This window comes from Drosophila bipectinata, chromosome 3L (assembly GCF_030179905.1).
Source record: "Drosophila bipectinata strain 14024-0381.07 chromosome 3L, DbipHiC1v2, whole genome shotgun sequence".
Classification (NCBI taxonomy): domain Eukaryota; kingdom Metazoa; phylum Arthropoda; class Insecta; order Diptera; family Drosophilidae; genus Drosophila; species Drosophila bipectinata.
In genome coordinates, this window is record NC_091738.1 from 13,496,019 (window position 1) to 13,513,457 (window position 17,439).

Here is a 17,439-nt window from a genome sequence, read left to right on the forward strand (position 1 = left end):
TTGAATTAGCTCTTCCGATTTTTGAATTTAACTAAAAGTCTTCTCAAAACATTGCAATCAGGTCGTGAGAAGGAGGGGCCACATAGTCCACACACCCGACTAGTACGATACACCCGAAGACTAGAACACCACCACTAGGATACTAGGTCTTTAACTGAATGAATGCTTGAGCCGTGGTTGCACCTAAAAAATCCAACTCTGGACCCTCTCTTGTACTTGCACCCCCAACCACCCCGCAACGTTTGCAACCCACCACCCATCCAACCCCCAAAAACACGCATTCGCATTCGGATCCCAGGGCCGGGATCCTGCGCACGCTGCATCCGCTCCAGCTGCAGGCCGAGTGCTCCGGCGGAGGAGCCTTCCGCCACCAGACGCAGGACGGAGGGCTGGGCGAGCGGATAGAGCTGGCGGAGGTCGAGTGCGACGTGGACACGATCAAGAAGCTGAAGCTGGGACAGCGGTCCTCGCTCTGGTCGCGACCCTCATCCACCACCTCCCAGCTGCAGCAGGAGCACCAGCAGCAGCAGCAGCAGCAACAGCAGCAGCAGCGACAGCAGCAGCAACAACCCCACAAGAGAGCCCATTCGAAGTCGCCGCAACCACAGCAACAGCAACCATTGCAACAACAACGTCAACAACAACATTCACCCGCTCCTGGCCAGAAATTGCTGAGCGAAAAATCGGATTATTCGATATCCGTCTGAGACATTGGTAAGATCTGATCCCAGGATCAGGAGATGGGATGATGGTCCCAGGGCCCCAGATAGCCGGAGGACATTATCAATTGAGCAGCAGCCGCCGGGCCGTTTTTTGTACATTTTTGTAATGCATTTGTTACCTAATCTTGACCCCCAGACCCAATGCCCCGTAACCCAGTAACCCTACCCTCTGACACTGTGAAAACTTTCGGACAATCAGTATCAAAATTCTGCACAACCATCCATACCCGATAAAACCAAGCATACCGAAACACTTCCCATTATGAACTCCTGCCCGTATTTATAGAGCTCATACTATATCTAAGTATCAACGATTGTGCATGCTATATACAGGATATGTACTTATGCATATATATATAGTCGTATATGAATGGCATGTGTCCAGAGATGAGTCCCAGGTCATTGTCGGACTTCCAGAAATGTTGTGTGTACATATACTATGTAGCCTCCTAAGCATCCAAGTAATCACTACTCGAAACTGTAACTGTAACTCAACTACTAACTGCAAAACTATCTAGTATTCGGTATCAGATCGTATTCAAATCGAACTGTTTTTGTTTATCGTGTGCGGAATAGGTACTCCTAAAGTACCATCCATGTTTCGGTTCTCTATGGCAGTACGGAATTAAGGAAAAGTCTTGAAATTTCATAGCTACGAGTAGGGCCGATCAACTCAGATATATATGCTGTACAAATTTATATGAATGTATATTTAGATTTGTATGTGTGCGTGTCTACGTCATGTATATAGGACATAGGTATATACACCGGGATATATGCAATCGCAAGAGTACTCATGTAGTTGTTAGCGGATCGGCATCAATGCGGATCGGATCAAATAATTGTAAATAATCAAAAGCTAAACCCTCAAAAGGACTGACACACGGAAAGAATCAGAAGCAAAGCCACAATAAAATGTTAACTATATGTATTCAGTATATAGACACGCGGATCTAACAATTAGATAATACTCACACGACATGATATCGCCAGTATCCATGCAATTAGTGTTTCCATTACAGTAACAGTACAGTAACTGTCGTCATTCGTCGAGTTGTAGATAAATGTTTTTAAAATGCGATTTAAGCCCAGTCAGTAGAGGAATCAAATACACAAACAAGTCGTAATCAAATTTCGAAATATTACCAGTCACAGGACGACACACAGGAGGCAAACTCAATCAGATCAGATCGGAGGTGAGGAGCAGCAAGAACAAACTACAAATTAATATAACTCTTAGTTCGTATCGAATAATCCAATTAATACGAGTCATAGTTGTATTTTAAACTAGCCCAAAAAAGCATAAGCAAACACCCATTGAAACACTCGACATTAAGAGTCGAGCAGAGGAAGCAGAAGGAAGCATTTCGGAAACATTGTGCCAAAATTTGTTTTTAGATAATGAAAACCCCGTATGGAATTACGACTATACAATAAATAAGCGAAAGCCACGCAAAACCAGTTAATAGCAGACATAAATTATGAGCATACAAATTAGAGAGATTCCACAGCCACACGATATAAAGTCACACAGATTAAGGTGTTCACTTAACGGGAGGAAAATTTATGATTCGAGACTCTAGTCTCGGATCCCGGAGGATAACAATTCATTTCAAATCAAATAAGAACTAAGCACTCTTTGTTTATATAGCAATTGCAGCGATTTTAGTCGGTTTTTATATGCATTTATTTGTACGAAGCAATGAAATGGTTTATTACATTCAACATCGAATTTTACGAATTTATTGAAACAACAGAAAGTTGCGACTGGTGGGTGCATGCCTCATGCCCCACAGCTCATATGCAAAGTCTACAAATCAAAAGAGAAATTCAACTTACAATTAATAGATCACAATCAAAAAAAGATGAACAAATACTTATACGTGAGAGGGAATAATTTTTATGTTTAACATATAATTAGCACAACAACTACAAAGTAAAAACTATTAATGTAAAAACAATGGCATTTAAAAAAATATAAGAAATATTTAAAAATAATATAGATTTTTATTAATGGGAATGAATAATTTTTGGGGCAAGATGGTAAGTGTGGAAACTCCTTCCCTTTTATAAAGAAAACCCAATCCCAAGCTCAATAAAAACAACTCTTTTAAGTTTTTGTATTTTCATTTTTTATTCATTTTTTTTTTTGTATTTTTATATATGTTCATTCTTATAAGATATTAATACTTAATTTAGCCAGGATACTCACACGGAAATCCTTACGGGCAGAGCCAGGGGCAGAGCTCCGCTGCGTCGGGAATCGGTGTAGGACCTGGAACGAGAACGTCCATGGGAGCGACCCCGGGAGTGGCCACGAGAACGTCCTCGGGACCGGGATCGATCCCGCTTACGATCGTCGCGAATGTGTCGCCTGCTCCTCGAGGGCATCTCCTCCTGCCGCTGTACTGCGATCAGCTCACAATCGCTATTCCCCGAACCGGAGCTGGAAGAGGAGGAGCTAGAGTGATGACCATGTCTGGAGGTCTTGTGCCGGCGGCTTTTACCTCCTTCGGATCTGTGCTGCTTGGACTTGGACTTCTTGGAAGGAGATTCTTGCTGCTGCTGTTTCTGGAGCTGCTCCATGACGTCGCTCAGCATCTTTTGGGCCATCTGGGCCTTGCGAATTAGCTTCTCCAGCGGCGGGGAGGCCATGTCCTCCACCTCCACGGGTGTGGCACGTGGCAGCTGGCCGCGGCAACCTTGGCAGGCCTCGGGCATTGCGACTGCCGCAGTTTGCTCACGTTCCGCGTTATCTGGCTGCGACATTTCTGCACTAGTTTACACCTGACCCGATAAGAAATTCACTTGGCACCTTTTTCCAGGGGATTTTCTTTTATTACTCGTACTTCGGCTCTTGTAACTTTTACTCGACGGCTTACTGCTGCTTCTGTATCACTGGAATACTCAAATCGACTGGTTTCGGTGCTGCACCGATCCCGTGCTTTTATAGGAAATTTAGGCGCCAACCTTATCTCGAAATTCACATTTCAAATGTTTGCTTAAATACGATATCAGTTGCTTACGCTTCGGGTGAGGTAATCAGGCTATTTATAGATAATCGCTAGTATCACGTGTTTTCAAAATTATATAATTGCATTTTCAAACGTAACCTATAAATATTTCATAGATTCATGAAATTCGATTAAAGATATTAGATATTAATTTCTTGTTTTCTGTTGGGAATACAGGTAGGTTTGTAATATTTTGTATTACAATATTTGACCCTTTAGGGAAGTGAAATAAAATATTTTGAATAAAGTATGATGTCTTTGTTCTATTTATATACAAAATGATTTCATTATGTTGTGATATTTTGGATTATGGATTCCAATTCAAGCTTATAGTATTATTAACGATAAGGAAATTCCCATTAAATATTATGATATTAGGTAGTATATTTAAAATAATACAAATAAAAGTAGATGCAGATGCCTTTCATATATTAAGATGAAATCAATAAAATAACTTAAGTCTCAAATAATTTAAACGTTTGAATTTAAACTCAGTATAAGAACCAGTATAAGACTTGTCAGGTTGGTGTCTCTGCTAGAAAACTCCGCGAATCTGGTATATTTCTCTATGAGGTTTTCTGGTCCCTCTAAAGTATCTGGCTCTGTCATTATCCCTCAGATACAGTATGGTCAATCTGAAAGATGCAAAATCTATTTAAGCAACCGCCGCTCCCACAACAACAAAAAGATTGAGAGTGCGCTGCAGCGGCGCGCATAAAATCGAATCGAAGCCGTGTTTTTATTTCGGAATTGAAAACATTCAACGGTCAAAATATGGATATCCAATAACGCGTGCTCTTCAAGAAAATAGACTGTTATTTCTAAAAAGAAATAAAGGTGTCGAACATTCAAAAAAATTAACAAGTGAGTCCAGGGAGCACTTGGCTTTTCCTGCAAAGTGTTGTGGCGAACGGGTTTTCCAATCACAGCCTTAAGGCTAAAAACAAGGCTGAAAGCCCAATTCCAGCCAAAGCCTCCAACTGAAAATTAATCAATGTGTTGCAAGTTTTAATTCGCGGATCCACAATCGATTTTTCCTTTGAGCTCGGCTGCAAATAAACGCTGTTTGTGTGTGTGTGTTGGTGTGCGTCAGTGCGTGTGTGTGAGCGAGTCCTGGCAGGACCAGACCAATACAACTGAGCGGGCGTTTACCTAAGCGAAACGGCAACAAAAGGAGAGAAGCGGAAAGCGGCAGGACCTTCTCGTCCTTGATCACGTTTTCACCTTATCCTGTTTGCTCTCTTTCTCCAGCTGCCGCAGCTGTCTCGAATATATTCCGAGGAGTGTATGTCTGCGTGGATGAGAGAGTGACAATATCGCCCTCCCGGTTCGTCTTGTTTGTGCATTTAATTTGCACGAATTTCAAGCGGCACCAAAATTCGCATATTCCGTCCGCCAAAACGCCATCCATTTTGCACTCCCCCAGCGAGCGAGAGCAATAATAGAATTATCAGCCGCCAGCGAAAATTTTACAACAAAAAGTAGTACGAATCGAAAACGAAAAGAGAATGCCCTGGGAGGCCGCTAACCCGCGACCCTCTGACATTTCCATCATCGCCCACTGAAGGAGCTCTGCGAGAAAAAAAAATACAAAGCCAACAACAAAATAATATAAAATACAGAATAACAAACCGACAACCCGACAAACAAACAAACAAACGACCAGCGAACGAGCGAATCGACGACTCCAGCAGCCTCCTCAGCCGCTGGCACAGTTTTCCTCCTGCAACTCCAACTCTCTGTGGGTGAGTAGCTACAGTAGAGCCTGCTATGGAAAGAAAGGTCTCTAGCTATATGGTACTTAAAGGACACAAATAGAACTCCATTTTCTCTAAAGAACCTACAGAACCTATAGCTATTAATGATGTTAAATGTATTATATCGAAGGAATGGCTTTTGAAATAGTTCATGGTATTTTAAGATACTTTCCTTTTTTTAAATTTTTGTCTTTTATTTAAATACTCTTTTTTTTTATAAAAAATTCAGTATATCAGTATAGAAATAGCCCATATAAGTATCTCAAAGATTCTAAATCTATATTTAATAAATTCTAATGAAAAAAATATTAAAATCTTTTAAGTTCACTTAAAGTAAGCTCGTCTGTAACTCATTTGCGGGTAGAAAGCGGTTATCGAATATGAGCTGCGGCTTCAGTGGGTTTCTTTCCGATTGGTGAGGGGTTGGGGCCAGATGAGGGGCGGTGGGTCAGAGGTGGCACGGCTCATGTCTTGTGGCGTCGTGCGGCTTTAGTTTTTAGCTGAAATTAAAAAAGGTCAGGGCGAAGCGACCCGGGGCTTCTGTATTTTGTATCCTAGCCACGTCCTCCACGTCCGGATACCATCCGCTTCATTATGCACCGTTAATAGTGACTTTACATACTAGAGACTTCATATACGTATATGGTATATATAAGTTTGTTTGGCAAGAGTTGGATATATAATTTCAGTTGCATGACTTTGGCGATAATCGATTTTGAAGCGACGGAGCAATCAGGAAGAGTGCAATTTGATGCCAGTCCGTCAGTTCGTAAGTCAGTCAAGCTGTCAAGCACACTGCGAAAAAAAAAGTTATAGAAAATGCAGGTCAACATGACATGTTTCCGATTCTACTACTGATTACACTTTTTTGCATGCTATCTTTGAGAAGTAGGTTTATTTTGCATACATAATGCAGAGCTTACTTTCCAATTAAAAGTTTGAAATCAACCCATTCCCGGCCTGCTTAAAATTCATATTTCTCTTGATTTTTTCCCATGTACCCTCGGCCTGTTAAGTGGCGTTTACCATATTCATAAGCCCCGATTGCCGGACATTGCAACCGTTACCACGTAATGCGACAATTTGCTGTCAAATGGGGGAGTGGGGCCTCAAGTTGCAAGAAGGGAAGTCTTCCCAGTGACTTCGGGAAGAAGCTAATTAAGCTACAATTAATACAATTTCCGCTTCTTGTGGCTGCCGTGTGACGCATTCTGCTTTCGCTTATCGGACAGGCACTTTTCTATTCCACTAGAACCGCTTCTACCACTTTGCTTTCTGCCAGCAGATAACGAATGCATTTTCAATGAATTTTTTTCACGATAAGCGGCATATAAACGTCCGATTAGGTGGTCTCCTTCAATAACAATGGCTATAATTTATGATAAACTTGTTTCAAAGTGTGCGAATTTTAACGTCTCGCCGCCGATGAGAGCCTGTTTTTGTCGCAAAACTCGTCCAAAATTTGGTATCTCACTGCCAGCACATGTCTGGGTGGTTTTCAAGGTCAGATTTGCTTTCGGAAACCCTTGAAAATGAAATAAACGAGGGCAGGCCGTTCTGAATTCTGGCCACAGCCTCACTATCTCAACTTACCCCAGACAATAGACAGTCTGTTATTGCATTTCACGAGGGGGATTTTGGAAGGGTTTGGACTGGTTGGAGAATCGTTCCCCCGGAATGGAACTGGAACCTTGCCAAAGCTCTCGAGACACGCGTTGACAATGAGCGAGGCTCTCAGGCGAGACTTTTAGGCGTCTATGCCGCATCTGCCAGATGCTCTATATCTTTGTATCTGCCGGCCAACAAGGCACTGCAAAAAAATATCTATCTAGCAATTCCTGGAGTTGCTCTATCGATAAGCAACTTATCAATTCCCAAAGTTACAGATAAAAAGCTTGGCCTGTCATATCACCTAACAAAATGTTATTTTGGTAAATGGGAAAAGTATCCAAGAGATATCAGCCCTGAATTCCAATTACTTTTGATTAGAACTGGTAGAACCTTTTTTTCCGTGTTATTTAATTGCACTTGTATTTGGTTTTTGCCATTTGGATATTTTCGTTTTGGCTCGGCTTTATGGATCGCCCCCAGTCAAGCTCAACTCTAAGCGCGCCGGTCAATGGTCAAGACCACCATCCCCCTGACTGCCCCTGGTCCGTACTTTTCTGGCCAAGAGTGTCGTGTGGCTGTTGCCGCTGAAAAACTCCGCCGAGCGTGAAGTACACCACTCATTGTTTTTATTTTTACTTCTTTAGCTTTTTTTTTTTTTTGTGAGCCGCATTGGTATGAAAAGTATGTGTGTTATGGCATGTCGTAAAAAGCCATTTTCTTGATATCCAAACAGTTAAAAGCGCCATAGTTGCCATAGGCCAAAGCCCAGCGTTGGAAATCAAGACCCGGCCCGGCCCGACGCAGCCCGGCACTATCCCGACTTTCTCTGCCATATGACAAATAATTTTTAGTAGTTGGCGTAATTGCCGACGCAATGAGTTGTTAATTAACTTGGAGAGTTTCACGGAAAGAGAGCAGAGCCAGATGCTGGCAAAAGTGGGCAGGCGAAGTGCTAGTCACCGTTTGGATTCCGGTCCAATTCGGTTTCTACCGCCTGCTACCTCTGTGGACCAGGCCAACGAACGATTCCGCCCCCAAATGGTTTAGGCCAGATACAATAAAAATATGTCTCAAAAAATCTGTCTTCTGACTCATTAGTTTTGGCCAAGCCACAGGTATAGTCTGGTGGAAATTATATAATATATCATATATTTTAGAGTGCCTCACTTGAAACACCTACAATATTTCAAGTATTTGGTGTTGCCTAATGGAAGACTCCTCCAGAAAATGCAAAGCAAACTTTAGCGTGCCGTTGCCGTTGACTGAGAAGCCGCCAAAATGTGTTTATAGTTTACGGCATTGGCCAAAACCAAAAACAACAACACTGGCTGCTAAATCAACAATAACAACAACTTCAAAAAACGATCCAGTCGGCCGCTTCTTCCTGCTACACCGACTTTTATTGTTGCCCAATATCGTACGAGTATAGTGTCTGGTCCCGCCGAGTCCCGGGTCCCTGGTCCCGTTCCCCAAAAAGCCATATTCGTGACAGGCAGCTGGCACCGCAATACTCCCCCAACCACGCCCTCGTACTTCTTTGATAGACCCCCGAACAAATTGAAACTGTTTTGAAAACGGCAGGGGAAAAAACAGAAGAACGAAAACAGATCGGAGAAAAGCAAAGCCTCGAAGAAGTACTATAAAGTCGACGCGGGAATCGGCTAAAAATTAGAAAATCATGCTTACAATTTTCTGGCCCGGTTCTGTGTGCATAATGCGCGATAAGTCGGCAGGTGCAACATGGGGCAAGAACACCACAACAACATTGCCATCGAAGCCCAGATGGAGGGAAGAACCCGGAAGAGTTGGGAAGTCTTTCTTCCTCCCTCCCCCAGGCCACCCCCAGCTCCGGGGTCTCCTGGTTCTAGTCCGAAAAATAAACTAAAGCCACTGGGAAAAATATGACATAACTTTGATGAAGTGTTCGAAAAATAATATTAAAGTTTTTGAAAAGATTCTTATTCTTTCTAAAGCTTTTAGGTAACTAGATAATGTATGTTTAATAAATCCCTTGAAAATTATGTAAATATTTTGTTTTTTCGGTGTATAGTTTTCAATTTGATGTTCGTCCCCCAGACGCAAACAGTGCGCACAACTTGCAACTGCAACTCATTATAACTGCATCGGGGGATGTGGGGAGTGGGGGCATGCCACCAGGGGCTTGGCTGCTCGGCAGATGCGGGCCGCACAGCCAAAATAAGGGGAGGGGGGTGTGCCAGGGGGCAGCGACCGGGGGCAGCTCAATTGTAATTCGCGGCACAAATGTTTCACTTCATTTGAGTTTCGTGGATCGCTGGCAGCACAGGAAGTGCTTTGACAAACAACAACAACAAAAAAAGCAGTTTTCGGGGGAGTGGAGTTCTACCATTGGGGGCGTGGCAGTGCCCACGCTTGGCCAACTGTTGTCTCCACCTGTTCCGCGGACAGTAGAGTGTGTGTAGGGGGGGGGTCTCCATAACACTCGATGTCATATCAATTAACCGACGTCGGAATCAACTCTCTTCCCAAAAGGAAAGCCATATCAATTGAGTTATAGGATGCCATTGAAGGGGTTCTGCTAATCCCCTGCCCCGGGGCTATGGCACAAAATAAATTGCCTTAAATACACACACTCTGTGTGTGTGGCAATAAATTGCTTTCAATGCAACTGCTACAACAACGAGGGGAAATTTATGCAAGCGAATGTTTGTAGTTCCCCATTATGGGGATTGTTCGAAAAGTCTATCCAGAACATATGGAACGGAATCACTGACCAAGGAACTGCTCTCAGGGACAGTGCTATGCATAAGTGTAAGTGCAAAAGGCATTAATAATGTTTTAATTGCTGTCTATGGTGTCTATAGATACAATCCATATATCAAAGTCTATGGATAAGTGGCCTGGGAAGTCGGAATTTATTTTTATCTGACCTGATAGTAATGAACCGCACAGTTTATGTAAATGCAAGTCTGAATTGTCAAACAATGTGGTATCTATATATATATACACTGATTCGTATTCCCATAAACCCTTCCGTTTTTTTTTGAAAAAGTACAATTGAGATACAAATTGGCTGAGCCGAGCTCTTCCCAGAAAACGCTGCGGAATTCCTATGGTCAGCTGGTCGTCGGAAGATTCCGATTTAGTTTCTTTTTAGAGATTTAGAGGAAAAGGAGAGTTTCCCGACTACCTGCCGTCAGTTGCCTTAATCCAGCTTATCTTTATGATCCGTAAACTCTCTCCAAGATCAGACCCCTTTGTGTTCAATGAATGGCTGCTAATCCGAGATGAATGGAGGATGTCTGGAGTGTGCAAGGTGTGTGTCGAGGGACATTAAATGCATCTGCAATTAAAGCCGAACGAAGCGTTAAGCGCTGCACTTGTCGCACTTGCAACCGGCTTGTTGCCTGGCAACTTGCAACATTTGCCGCCACATCCCCTCCACATCTGCCACATTGAATGCGACTGCAATTAACTTGGCAGAGTCAGCGACATTGCGACGGTCTCTATTTTTGCTCGGCCAAGCGCCTTAATCGAATTAGTGAGTACTTGGTAATAGTAGTCGTAGTCTTCCCTCCGGAAAGGGTCCATTGATTGGAGTTAATGTGCCGTGACGACATAGCCCGGGGGAACTGGCATTATAATGTGGAACAGCTTTCGCCTTGAACTTTTCCCGACTATGGGCTTCGAAAAAAATCAAAATTATAAACTTATACTTTCAATATGGATAAGATTAGATTAAGTCAACAAACCATTAAGATAAGATTTTCTATCAAATGTATTGTTTAGTAAATGTGATACCTGGTGGCCTGATCATTTCGCTCAGTGCACATAGACAATGTCAGTTCCGGTTTATTCACTCAATTCCGCCAAACGCCTCGCCAGAGACACACTGACTTCAGACTTCGATAAGTCTGAGATGCGAAACGAGTTTCTTGTGGCATCGCTCGGCGAACTTGCATCTTTCACTGCCAGGGCCATGGCTTAGCGATCGATTCGTGGATTAGCGGCGACAACTTTATTCCCATATCCCATTCGCCAAACCCCAAGCCCCCAAGCCTCTTGCCCCATGTCCCCATTCTCATTCCCGACTCTCTGTCTGGGGCTTCGTTCCTATGTGTATCCAGCGGATACTTTGTACATCGACTGTTTATGGCTTCGCCTTGCCGCTTTTTCTATTTCGTTGCACCCTTCTGTGGGCAGGCCAGGCACTTAGAGTCGTCCCCATTGCCGCATCACCGCATCGTCGCGTCCTCAGTGCCTTCAAGTGGTCTTCATTAGGCGGCTGTCTTGTCTGGATGGTGAAACGAGCTTGGGTAGACAGCAACAGCCAGAGAACTTGCAACAGCAACAGCTCTTTAAAGTCAACTCGAGCATTGGCCGACTTGAGACAGCCTTAGCATATTGTAAACAAGGTCGTTTGCAGGATTCTCCGATTCTTGGTGGCCAAATCGGTCGGTGGGCGATGGTCGGCGGATGGATGGGACGGGAAATCCGGCCAAACCGGTTGCTAATAAACTTCCAATTTACTCAAATCTAGAGCAGCTTCATTACGGGCACCCTTCGCACTCGTCACTGGCATGATGAAATCGTTCAAACTTGGCCAAATCTCTGGGAGATCGCATAACAAACATGACGCTAATGACGTGTGTCTAACTACGACTCTGTAATGTGAAGCAAAACAAACCGTAAATATTATATATAGAAATGGTTAGGGTTTTCAGATACTGAATAGTTGATGCTCTTTTTATAGAAACATTTTCCCCAAATTATGACCATAGAAAGTTAGACCACATGCTCTGCCTGTTTAGATTTAAGCCACGTTAATTATGAATGCATTGCACACCTGTGACCTGGTCATATATAAATACGATATGAGTCTAACTAGATGATGGATGTGATAGAGTGCCAAATGCGAGGCAATCTTCTGGGCCAACAATGTGGCATACAAAATGGGATGCGAATTTGGAAAGTTCCGCAATGATGGCCCACAGCCGTCTCTGCCAGTTGGGTCAATGTGCCACACAAAGAGCCACAGTCACAATCACAACGCAGCACAGCAACTGCCACTCTGCCACATTCGAATCGTGTTATGTTGGCAACCTCAACTATTTCGCCGATGACGACCCCGCCAGACAATGCTCCTCATAATTTATTTACCACCAAAGACCCAGGCGACGGTGTCCCAGTTCATTTTGGACGACGGCAGGTGCCAACTGGTTGGCCTGGGCTGGCTTAGCGTGCTGCCTTCTCGCCTGTGAACTAGTTCAAGTCAATCACAAAGCCTTGGGGGCACCACCAATCCACTCGCCACACACAGTCCTGGTCATCGTCCATCTGTTTCTGTCCGGATTGTGGATTGCGTGACGGGCAACTTGACCGAAAAAATACAAGAGAATGCTATGCGAGAATCCTATTTTTGCATATTCGGGAAAAGGTCGCTAGCATGCAACTTGTTGGCATTGTTGCATGCCCCGTCCGAGCAAGCAATGGGAGCGCGGCGGGAAATGGGGATCGAAATGCCAGCATCCCAAAAATACGCAGTCCGAAAAGTGGGTCGCCCCCAAGTGAATCATGGCGGAGAAAGACAAATTAAATGTGATTCACTTCTTTTTTGAGGGAAACTTTTGAAAGAATTTTTATAGAATCCGAAGCTTACTGATCGACTAACTTGAAAATAGTTGCTAATATTAGTTACATTTATTTCCAGGGTGTTAGAGGTCATGTCCGCCACCCTCTTCGAGATGGCCACACCAGCAGATACGCAACCGGAGGAGGCACTGGCCTGTCTGGAGGTGGAGCAGCAGCTGATTGCGGGCATCGCCAGTCTGGAGTTGAGCGAGTCGGGAGTGACTGCCGGCAACTGCGATGGCAGTGACAGTGGCTTGGACGTGGCCAGCAGCTGCTGCCTCTCCCGGGTGACCTTGCAACGCGGACTTAGCAGCACTAGCGGGGGCTACACCAGCAGCAACGGCCTGGAGGAGATCTACGATAGCTGCGAACTGAAAATGGTCACCACGACGGCGGTGTCCCCGATAAACAACTCGCCCAGTGAGACGGGCAGCGAAAAGACCTCCTCTCCGCCACGGCGAACAAACGGCTCGGTCAAGAAAAAGGTGGCCATGTTCGAGCCGGAACAAAACACTCCTGCCAAGGATCAGCTACGCGGCAGGGTGGCGAACCTAAAGAGGGCAGAGAGCCTGCCCAGAAATAGTCTCGGGCCCAGCACGCCCTCGCAAGTAGCCCACAGAGACAGACCCCGTCTGTCCACTTCATCCTTTAGAGTGCCCAGCACCACGGCCACGCCCACGTCCTCGGCTCGCATGGCACGCCCTCAGAAACCGGACACTCTGCCTAACGCCCTCAATAGAGCGCAGTCGGTGCAGCGACTCACCCAAGTGCAAAGGACTCCGTCACTCAGTCGTGCCAGGACCCCGGGCACACCCTCCGACGACGGTCGCTGGCCGGCCAATCGGGGAGCAGCTCGCCGGGGCATGTCAGTGACCCCGGAAGTGGTCCCAAATCGAATGCGTGGTAGTCCGGCTCCGGGTGGCACTCTGCCGCGTCGCCGCAAGCAGCAATCGGTGGAGGACCTCACCGCTGGACGGCTCTCCAGGAGCAACTCTATCAGCCGTGCTGCTGCAGCTGCAGATGCCCGCATGATCTCTTCGGTGATGGTTGTGCCGACAAGTAGGAGGAGCCTGGCCGGAGCCACAGCCAAGGTGAATTCCCTCAGAAGGCCTCAGACGGCAGCTGCTGGAACGACGCCGAGGACCCGAATCTACCATGAGACGGCTGTGCAAACTGCGCTGACCAGCGAGGACTTGGAGCAAGTCCTGGGCGGAGGCCTTCTTCAGACCCGGGCACTGGATGCCGTGGAGCAGCAGGATCGCAGCACGCAGGCGGAGCCGGATCAGAGGGACTTCGAACTGGAGCAGCTGCGTCAGGAAGTCCGACAGCTAAGCGGGAAGCTGCAGCGGGAGCGGGAGGAGAAGCTGGCCATGCAGCAGGAGCTGCACCTCAATACGGAGCGGGTGATGGGCATGTTGGAACTGGCACGAGTGGTCAGCGCCAGTGCCGGAACCCCCACCTCTGAAGACAGTGGCGACGGGAGCGCTGGGCATGACAGTCTCCTCATGCTGGAGTCCCAGATCCAGATGAGTGGCCACGAGCTCTTTGAGAGGCAGCAGGAGATCGGCCAGTTGAGGGCCATGTGCCGAGCCCTGCAGCTGGAGATGCGCCGTTCCCTGGCTACTCAGCAGCTCCTGCTTCAGGAAAAGGCGGCCATCGAGCAGGAGTCCAGCGAGCTGCAGGATTTCCTGCAGCACGAGAAAGCGGCTCAAGTGGAGGCTCTGCGGGAACTGGAGGCCGAGCACCAAGCGGTGAGGTCCCAACTAGCCAACCGCGAGGAGGAGGCCAAGGTCCTGCGGGACGAGTGCCGCCATCTCGTCCGCCTGAACGAGCAACGCCGTCAGGAGAACCGTCTGCTGCAGACCAAGTACACGGCTCTGGAGAACAAGTCCAGGGAGCTGATCCACCAGCAGAACGCGTCCGTGGCTGGCGCCTCCACAGCCTTATCTGGATTGCATGCCCGACTGGACGGACTCGTGGAGCAACTGGTCTACTCGTACAGTATTTCCGAGCAGGACTTGGAGGTGTGTTCATTTTCCAACTAAAGATTTTTTCCATTACTGAAATATTCGTTTTTTAGGACATTCGCTTCCAGGCGGAGTCGGAGCAGGTGCAGAATGGCCAGCGTCCCAATGGCCTGGATCTGCCCATATGTCCTGCCGGCCAAGGCGATGCCATACACACTCTCGTCCTGGCCAGTGACGGGTCCCTATCGCCGCAGCGCAACCAATCATTCATAGCCGCCGTCATCGGTGCCATCCGCCAGGCCACCACTCACTCCGGGAAGAGACTGTCCCTGCGTCAAGGAGCATCCAAGCGGAGTGGAGGAGGCTCCGTTCAGACGACGGGTACAGCGACTGGTACTCAGGAGACACAAGGCAATGGTGGTATGATAGCTGAAACCCTTCCTGAAGCCCATTGATTCTAAGCCCTTTTCATGAATCCCTTTAGATGACTCGGACTCCACGGAAATGCTGGACTCGGAGACGGAGCCCTGCCTGCTGATGATGGACAACGTGCTGGAGGATGTGGTGCACCCAGACTCGCACTCCCACAACATGGTGTCCTCCTGCACCGGCATGATCTCCCAAATCGAGCTGCCCACGGAACTGGTCAGTCAATGCAGCCACCAGAATCACAATGGAGTGGTTCCAGCAGACGACTCCCTGCAGCAGCTCTCCCAGGCCATCACGAATCGCCAGCAGATGGAGCTGCATATGCACAAGCTCAGTGCAATGCCTATGAAGTAAGGAAACCTAATAGATCCTTTCCGGAATAAAATTTTACCTCCTAAATTTGTATCATCCGTGCAGTCCTCGCGATCAGTGCAACACAGAGGAGCTGAGTTGCCACGACTCGCTGGCGGAGCTGCCTTCCCTGATGGAGTACAGCACTGCCCAGGCAGTGGTGGACCAAGTGATCGAGGTAGACACCTTGGTGACCAAACTGCTCAAGGTCCTGCGACTTGTACAGCTGGACAACGACAATTGCATCCAGCAATTGATTGTGGACAAGTGAGTTTCAATGAAGGATATCCCAACTATTTATATTAATGAACCCCCTAATTTCTATTAGAAACAAACTGCAGCAGCACAAGGAGGACATGCTGGAGAAACTAAAAGACTTGGAGGATGTAAACCTAAAGCTGCAGGACGAGCTGATGGACGCCACCCAGGAGCTGATGATCAAGGGCAGCGACCTCAGCGGGGCCAAGGCGGAGATGCAGCGACACCGCAACGAGATCGACGTAAGGTTTTAGACTTGGACTTTTCTGTTGCGCATCCTTCGAAGACATTTCTTATATCGTTACCATACGTTGTACTCCAATCTTGATTTCATTTAGTTTAGTTGTAGTTCTTAATTTGAAATAAATTACTTTGCCTATTTACGTTTTGAGTTGTTTCCGTAGTCGAGTAGCTCTCGTTCGATATAATTTGATTCATCATCTCTCAACTATTCAATCATTCAATCATTCGATCTCATCGTCATGCATCTCGATGGTACTTCAGTCACCAATCAAGTTCAAAAGCGCACTCTTTCGTTTAAAATGATGCACCAAAACTAATTGCCACGCCACTGCTTTTCCCCGCCGAACTCCTACCCCTCCATCCTTAATCCCCGCCAGCGTTTGAACGAGGACATCTGCACCCTGAGCACCCTGTGCAGCAGCTACAAAAAGCTATCGCCCACCACGGAGTTCCCACCCATGCGACTGCTCTCTCCCACCCAGGATTCGGAGCAGGGCGATGTCCTGGGGATACTAAACCTGCTGAAAATGTGGCAGGCAGGCGGGCAGCTTCAGGATCCGCGAGTCAGTGGATATCTGCAGATTCTGAATGGCAGTCAGGTTGGGATAATCCAAGTACAGTATTAAAACAGTTAGTCACGATCTTTATCCTTAGATCTCGACTCCCAAACAGGATAACAATAACGAAGAACGCCTCAGGATCTACGCCAATCAGCTGGAGCACGTGTCGCGCGTCCTGCAGGATGGCCTGCCTACGGATGTGTCCCCCTCCCTGCAGCAGCTGCGGCAGGACATGGAAGTCGTCCGCAGGAACGCCAGCTGGATACAGTTACTCGAATCAAACGAAAAGGACCACAATGCCAACGGCGATGTGTCCACGCCTTGAATTGTGTCAAAATTGTTGTTAATTCTCTAGTTAACTATTAGAAATTGTGCGTTGTTTTACATTTACGTAGTTAGTCACAAATGTTTGCGTCCAATTCTGAAGTTGTAGATGTTTTAACCGCGTCCAAAGTAACAGAAATGTTTGTAGTTAAGTCATGGCCATATTTTGGATGATCCTTGAACACCCTCATGTCCTTTAAATCGAACAAACTGAAATGCGAAGGAATATAAGTCTTAAAGCCTAACGCGCATCGCTTTTCATAGTTTTCATAGCATACTTTTCGCCTGATTTTATTTTCCTGCAGCCCTGGTCTAAAAAGTATTATAGATGTTCTCTTAAAACTAAGTTTAAATGTGTTTCGCAGTTCTTTAAAATTGAAAATTCTTAGTAAATATTGCCAATTAATAATTAAATTAGAAAATATTTAGCTTTCTGAGTAGAAAAGCGAACATTTGCTTATGAGAAAACGCCGAATATCCTGCGAGATACGGCTAGCCTCAAAATAGGAATTCCTTGCCGCATTGCCAAAAATATGATTGCCGGAGGATAGGGACTTATCTAGGTCCTTTGTACTGAGAAAAAAACTAAAGCA

At 46.2% G+C, this 17,439-nt stretch overlaps 2 protein-coding genes and 1 pseudogene across 4 annotated transcripts; 2 read left to right on the forward strand and 1 right to left on the reverse strand.

The window, feature by feature from the left end:
• The first annotated feature begins 8 nt into the window (after nt 1–8).
• LOC122320965 (uncharacterized) lies at nt 9–2,681 on the forward strand (annotated as a pseudogene).
• A 222-nt stretch (nt 2,682–2,903) lies between these two features.
• Nucleotides 2,904–3,628, reverse strand: LOC108124874 (RNA-binding motif protein, X-linked 2). 2 transcript variants are annotated; one of them, XM_017240756.3, is made up of 2 exons: nt 3,230–3,628; nt 3,007–3,168 (listed from the first exon to the last, which is right to left on the reverse strand). In XM_017240756.3, exons 1-2 carry the CDS (start codon nt 3,489–3,491, stop codon nt 3,137–3,139), a joined length of 294 nt encoding a protein of 97 aa, XP_017096245.2. In that variant the 5' UTR covers nt 3,492–3,628; the 3' UTR covers nt 3,007–3,136. The 2 variants fall into 2 exon arrangements, with proteins under 2 accessions (XP_017096244.2, XP_017096245.2); XM_017240755.3 differs by having other exon boundaries at nt 2,904–3,628.
• Nucleotides 3,629–4,372: 744 nt separating this feature from the next.
• corn (microtubule-binding protein cornetto) lies at nt 4,373–17,405 on the forward strand. 2 transcript variants are annotated; one of them, XM_017240847.3, is made up of 8 exons: nt 4,373–5,481; nt 12,794–14,738; nt 14,795–15,101; nt 15,166–15,460; nt 15,528–15,728; nt 15,790–15,961; nt 16,340–16,561; nt 16,617–17,405. In XM_017240847.3, the coding sequence occupies exons 2-8, from the start codon at nt 12,807–12,809 to the stop codon at nt 16,845–16,847; spliced, it is 3,360 nt and encodes a 1,119-aa protein (XP_017096336.2). In that variant the 5' UTR covers nt 4,373–5,481; nt 12,794–12,806; the 3' UTR covers nt 16,848–17,405. The 2 variants fall into 2 exon arrangements, with proteins under 2 accessions (XP_017096336.2, XP_070135750.1); XM_070279649.1 differs by lacking the exons at nt 16,340–16,561; nt 16,617–17,405 and adding an exon at nt 16,224–16,326.
• Nucleotides 17,406–17,439: the final 34 nt, after the last annotated feature.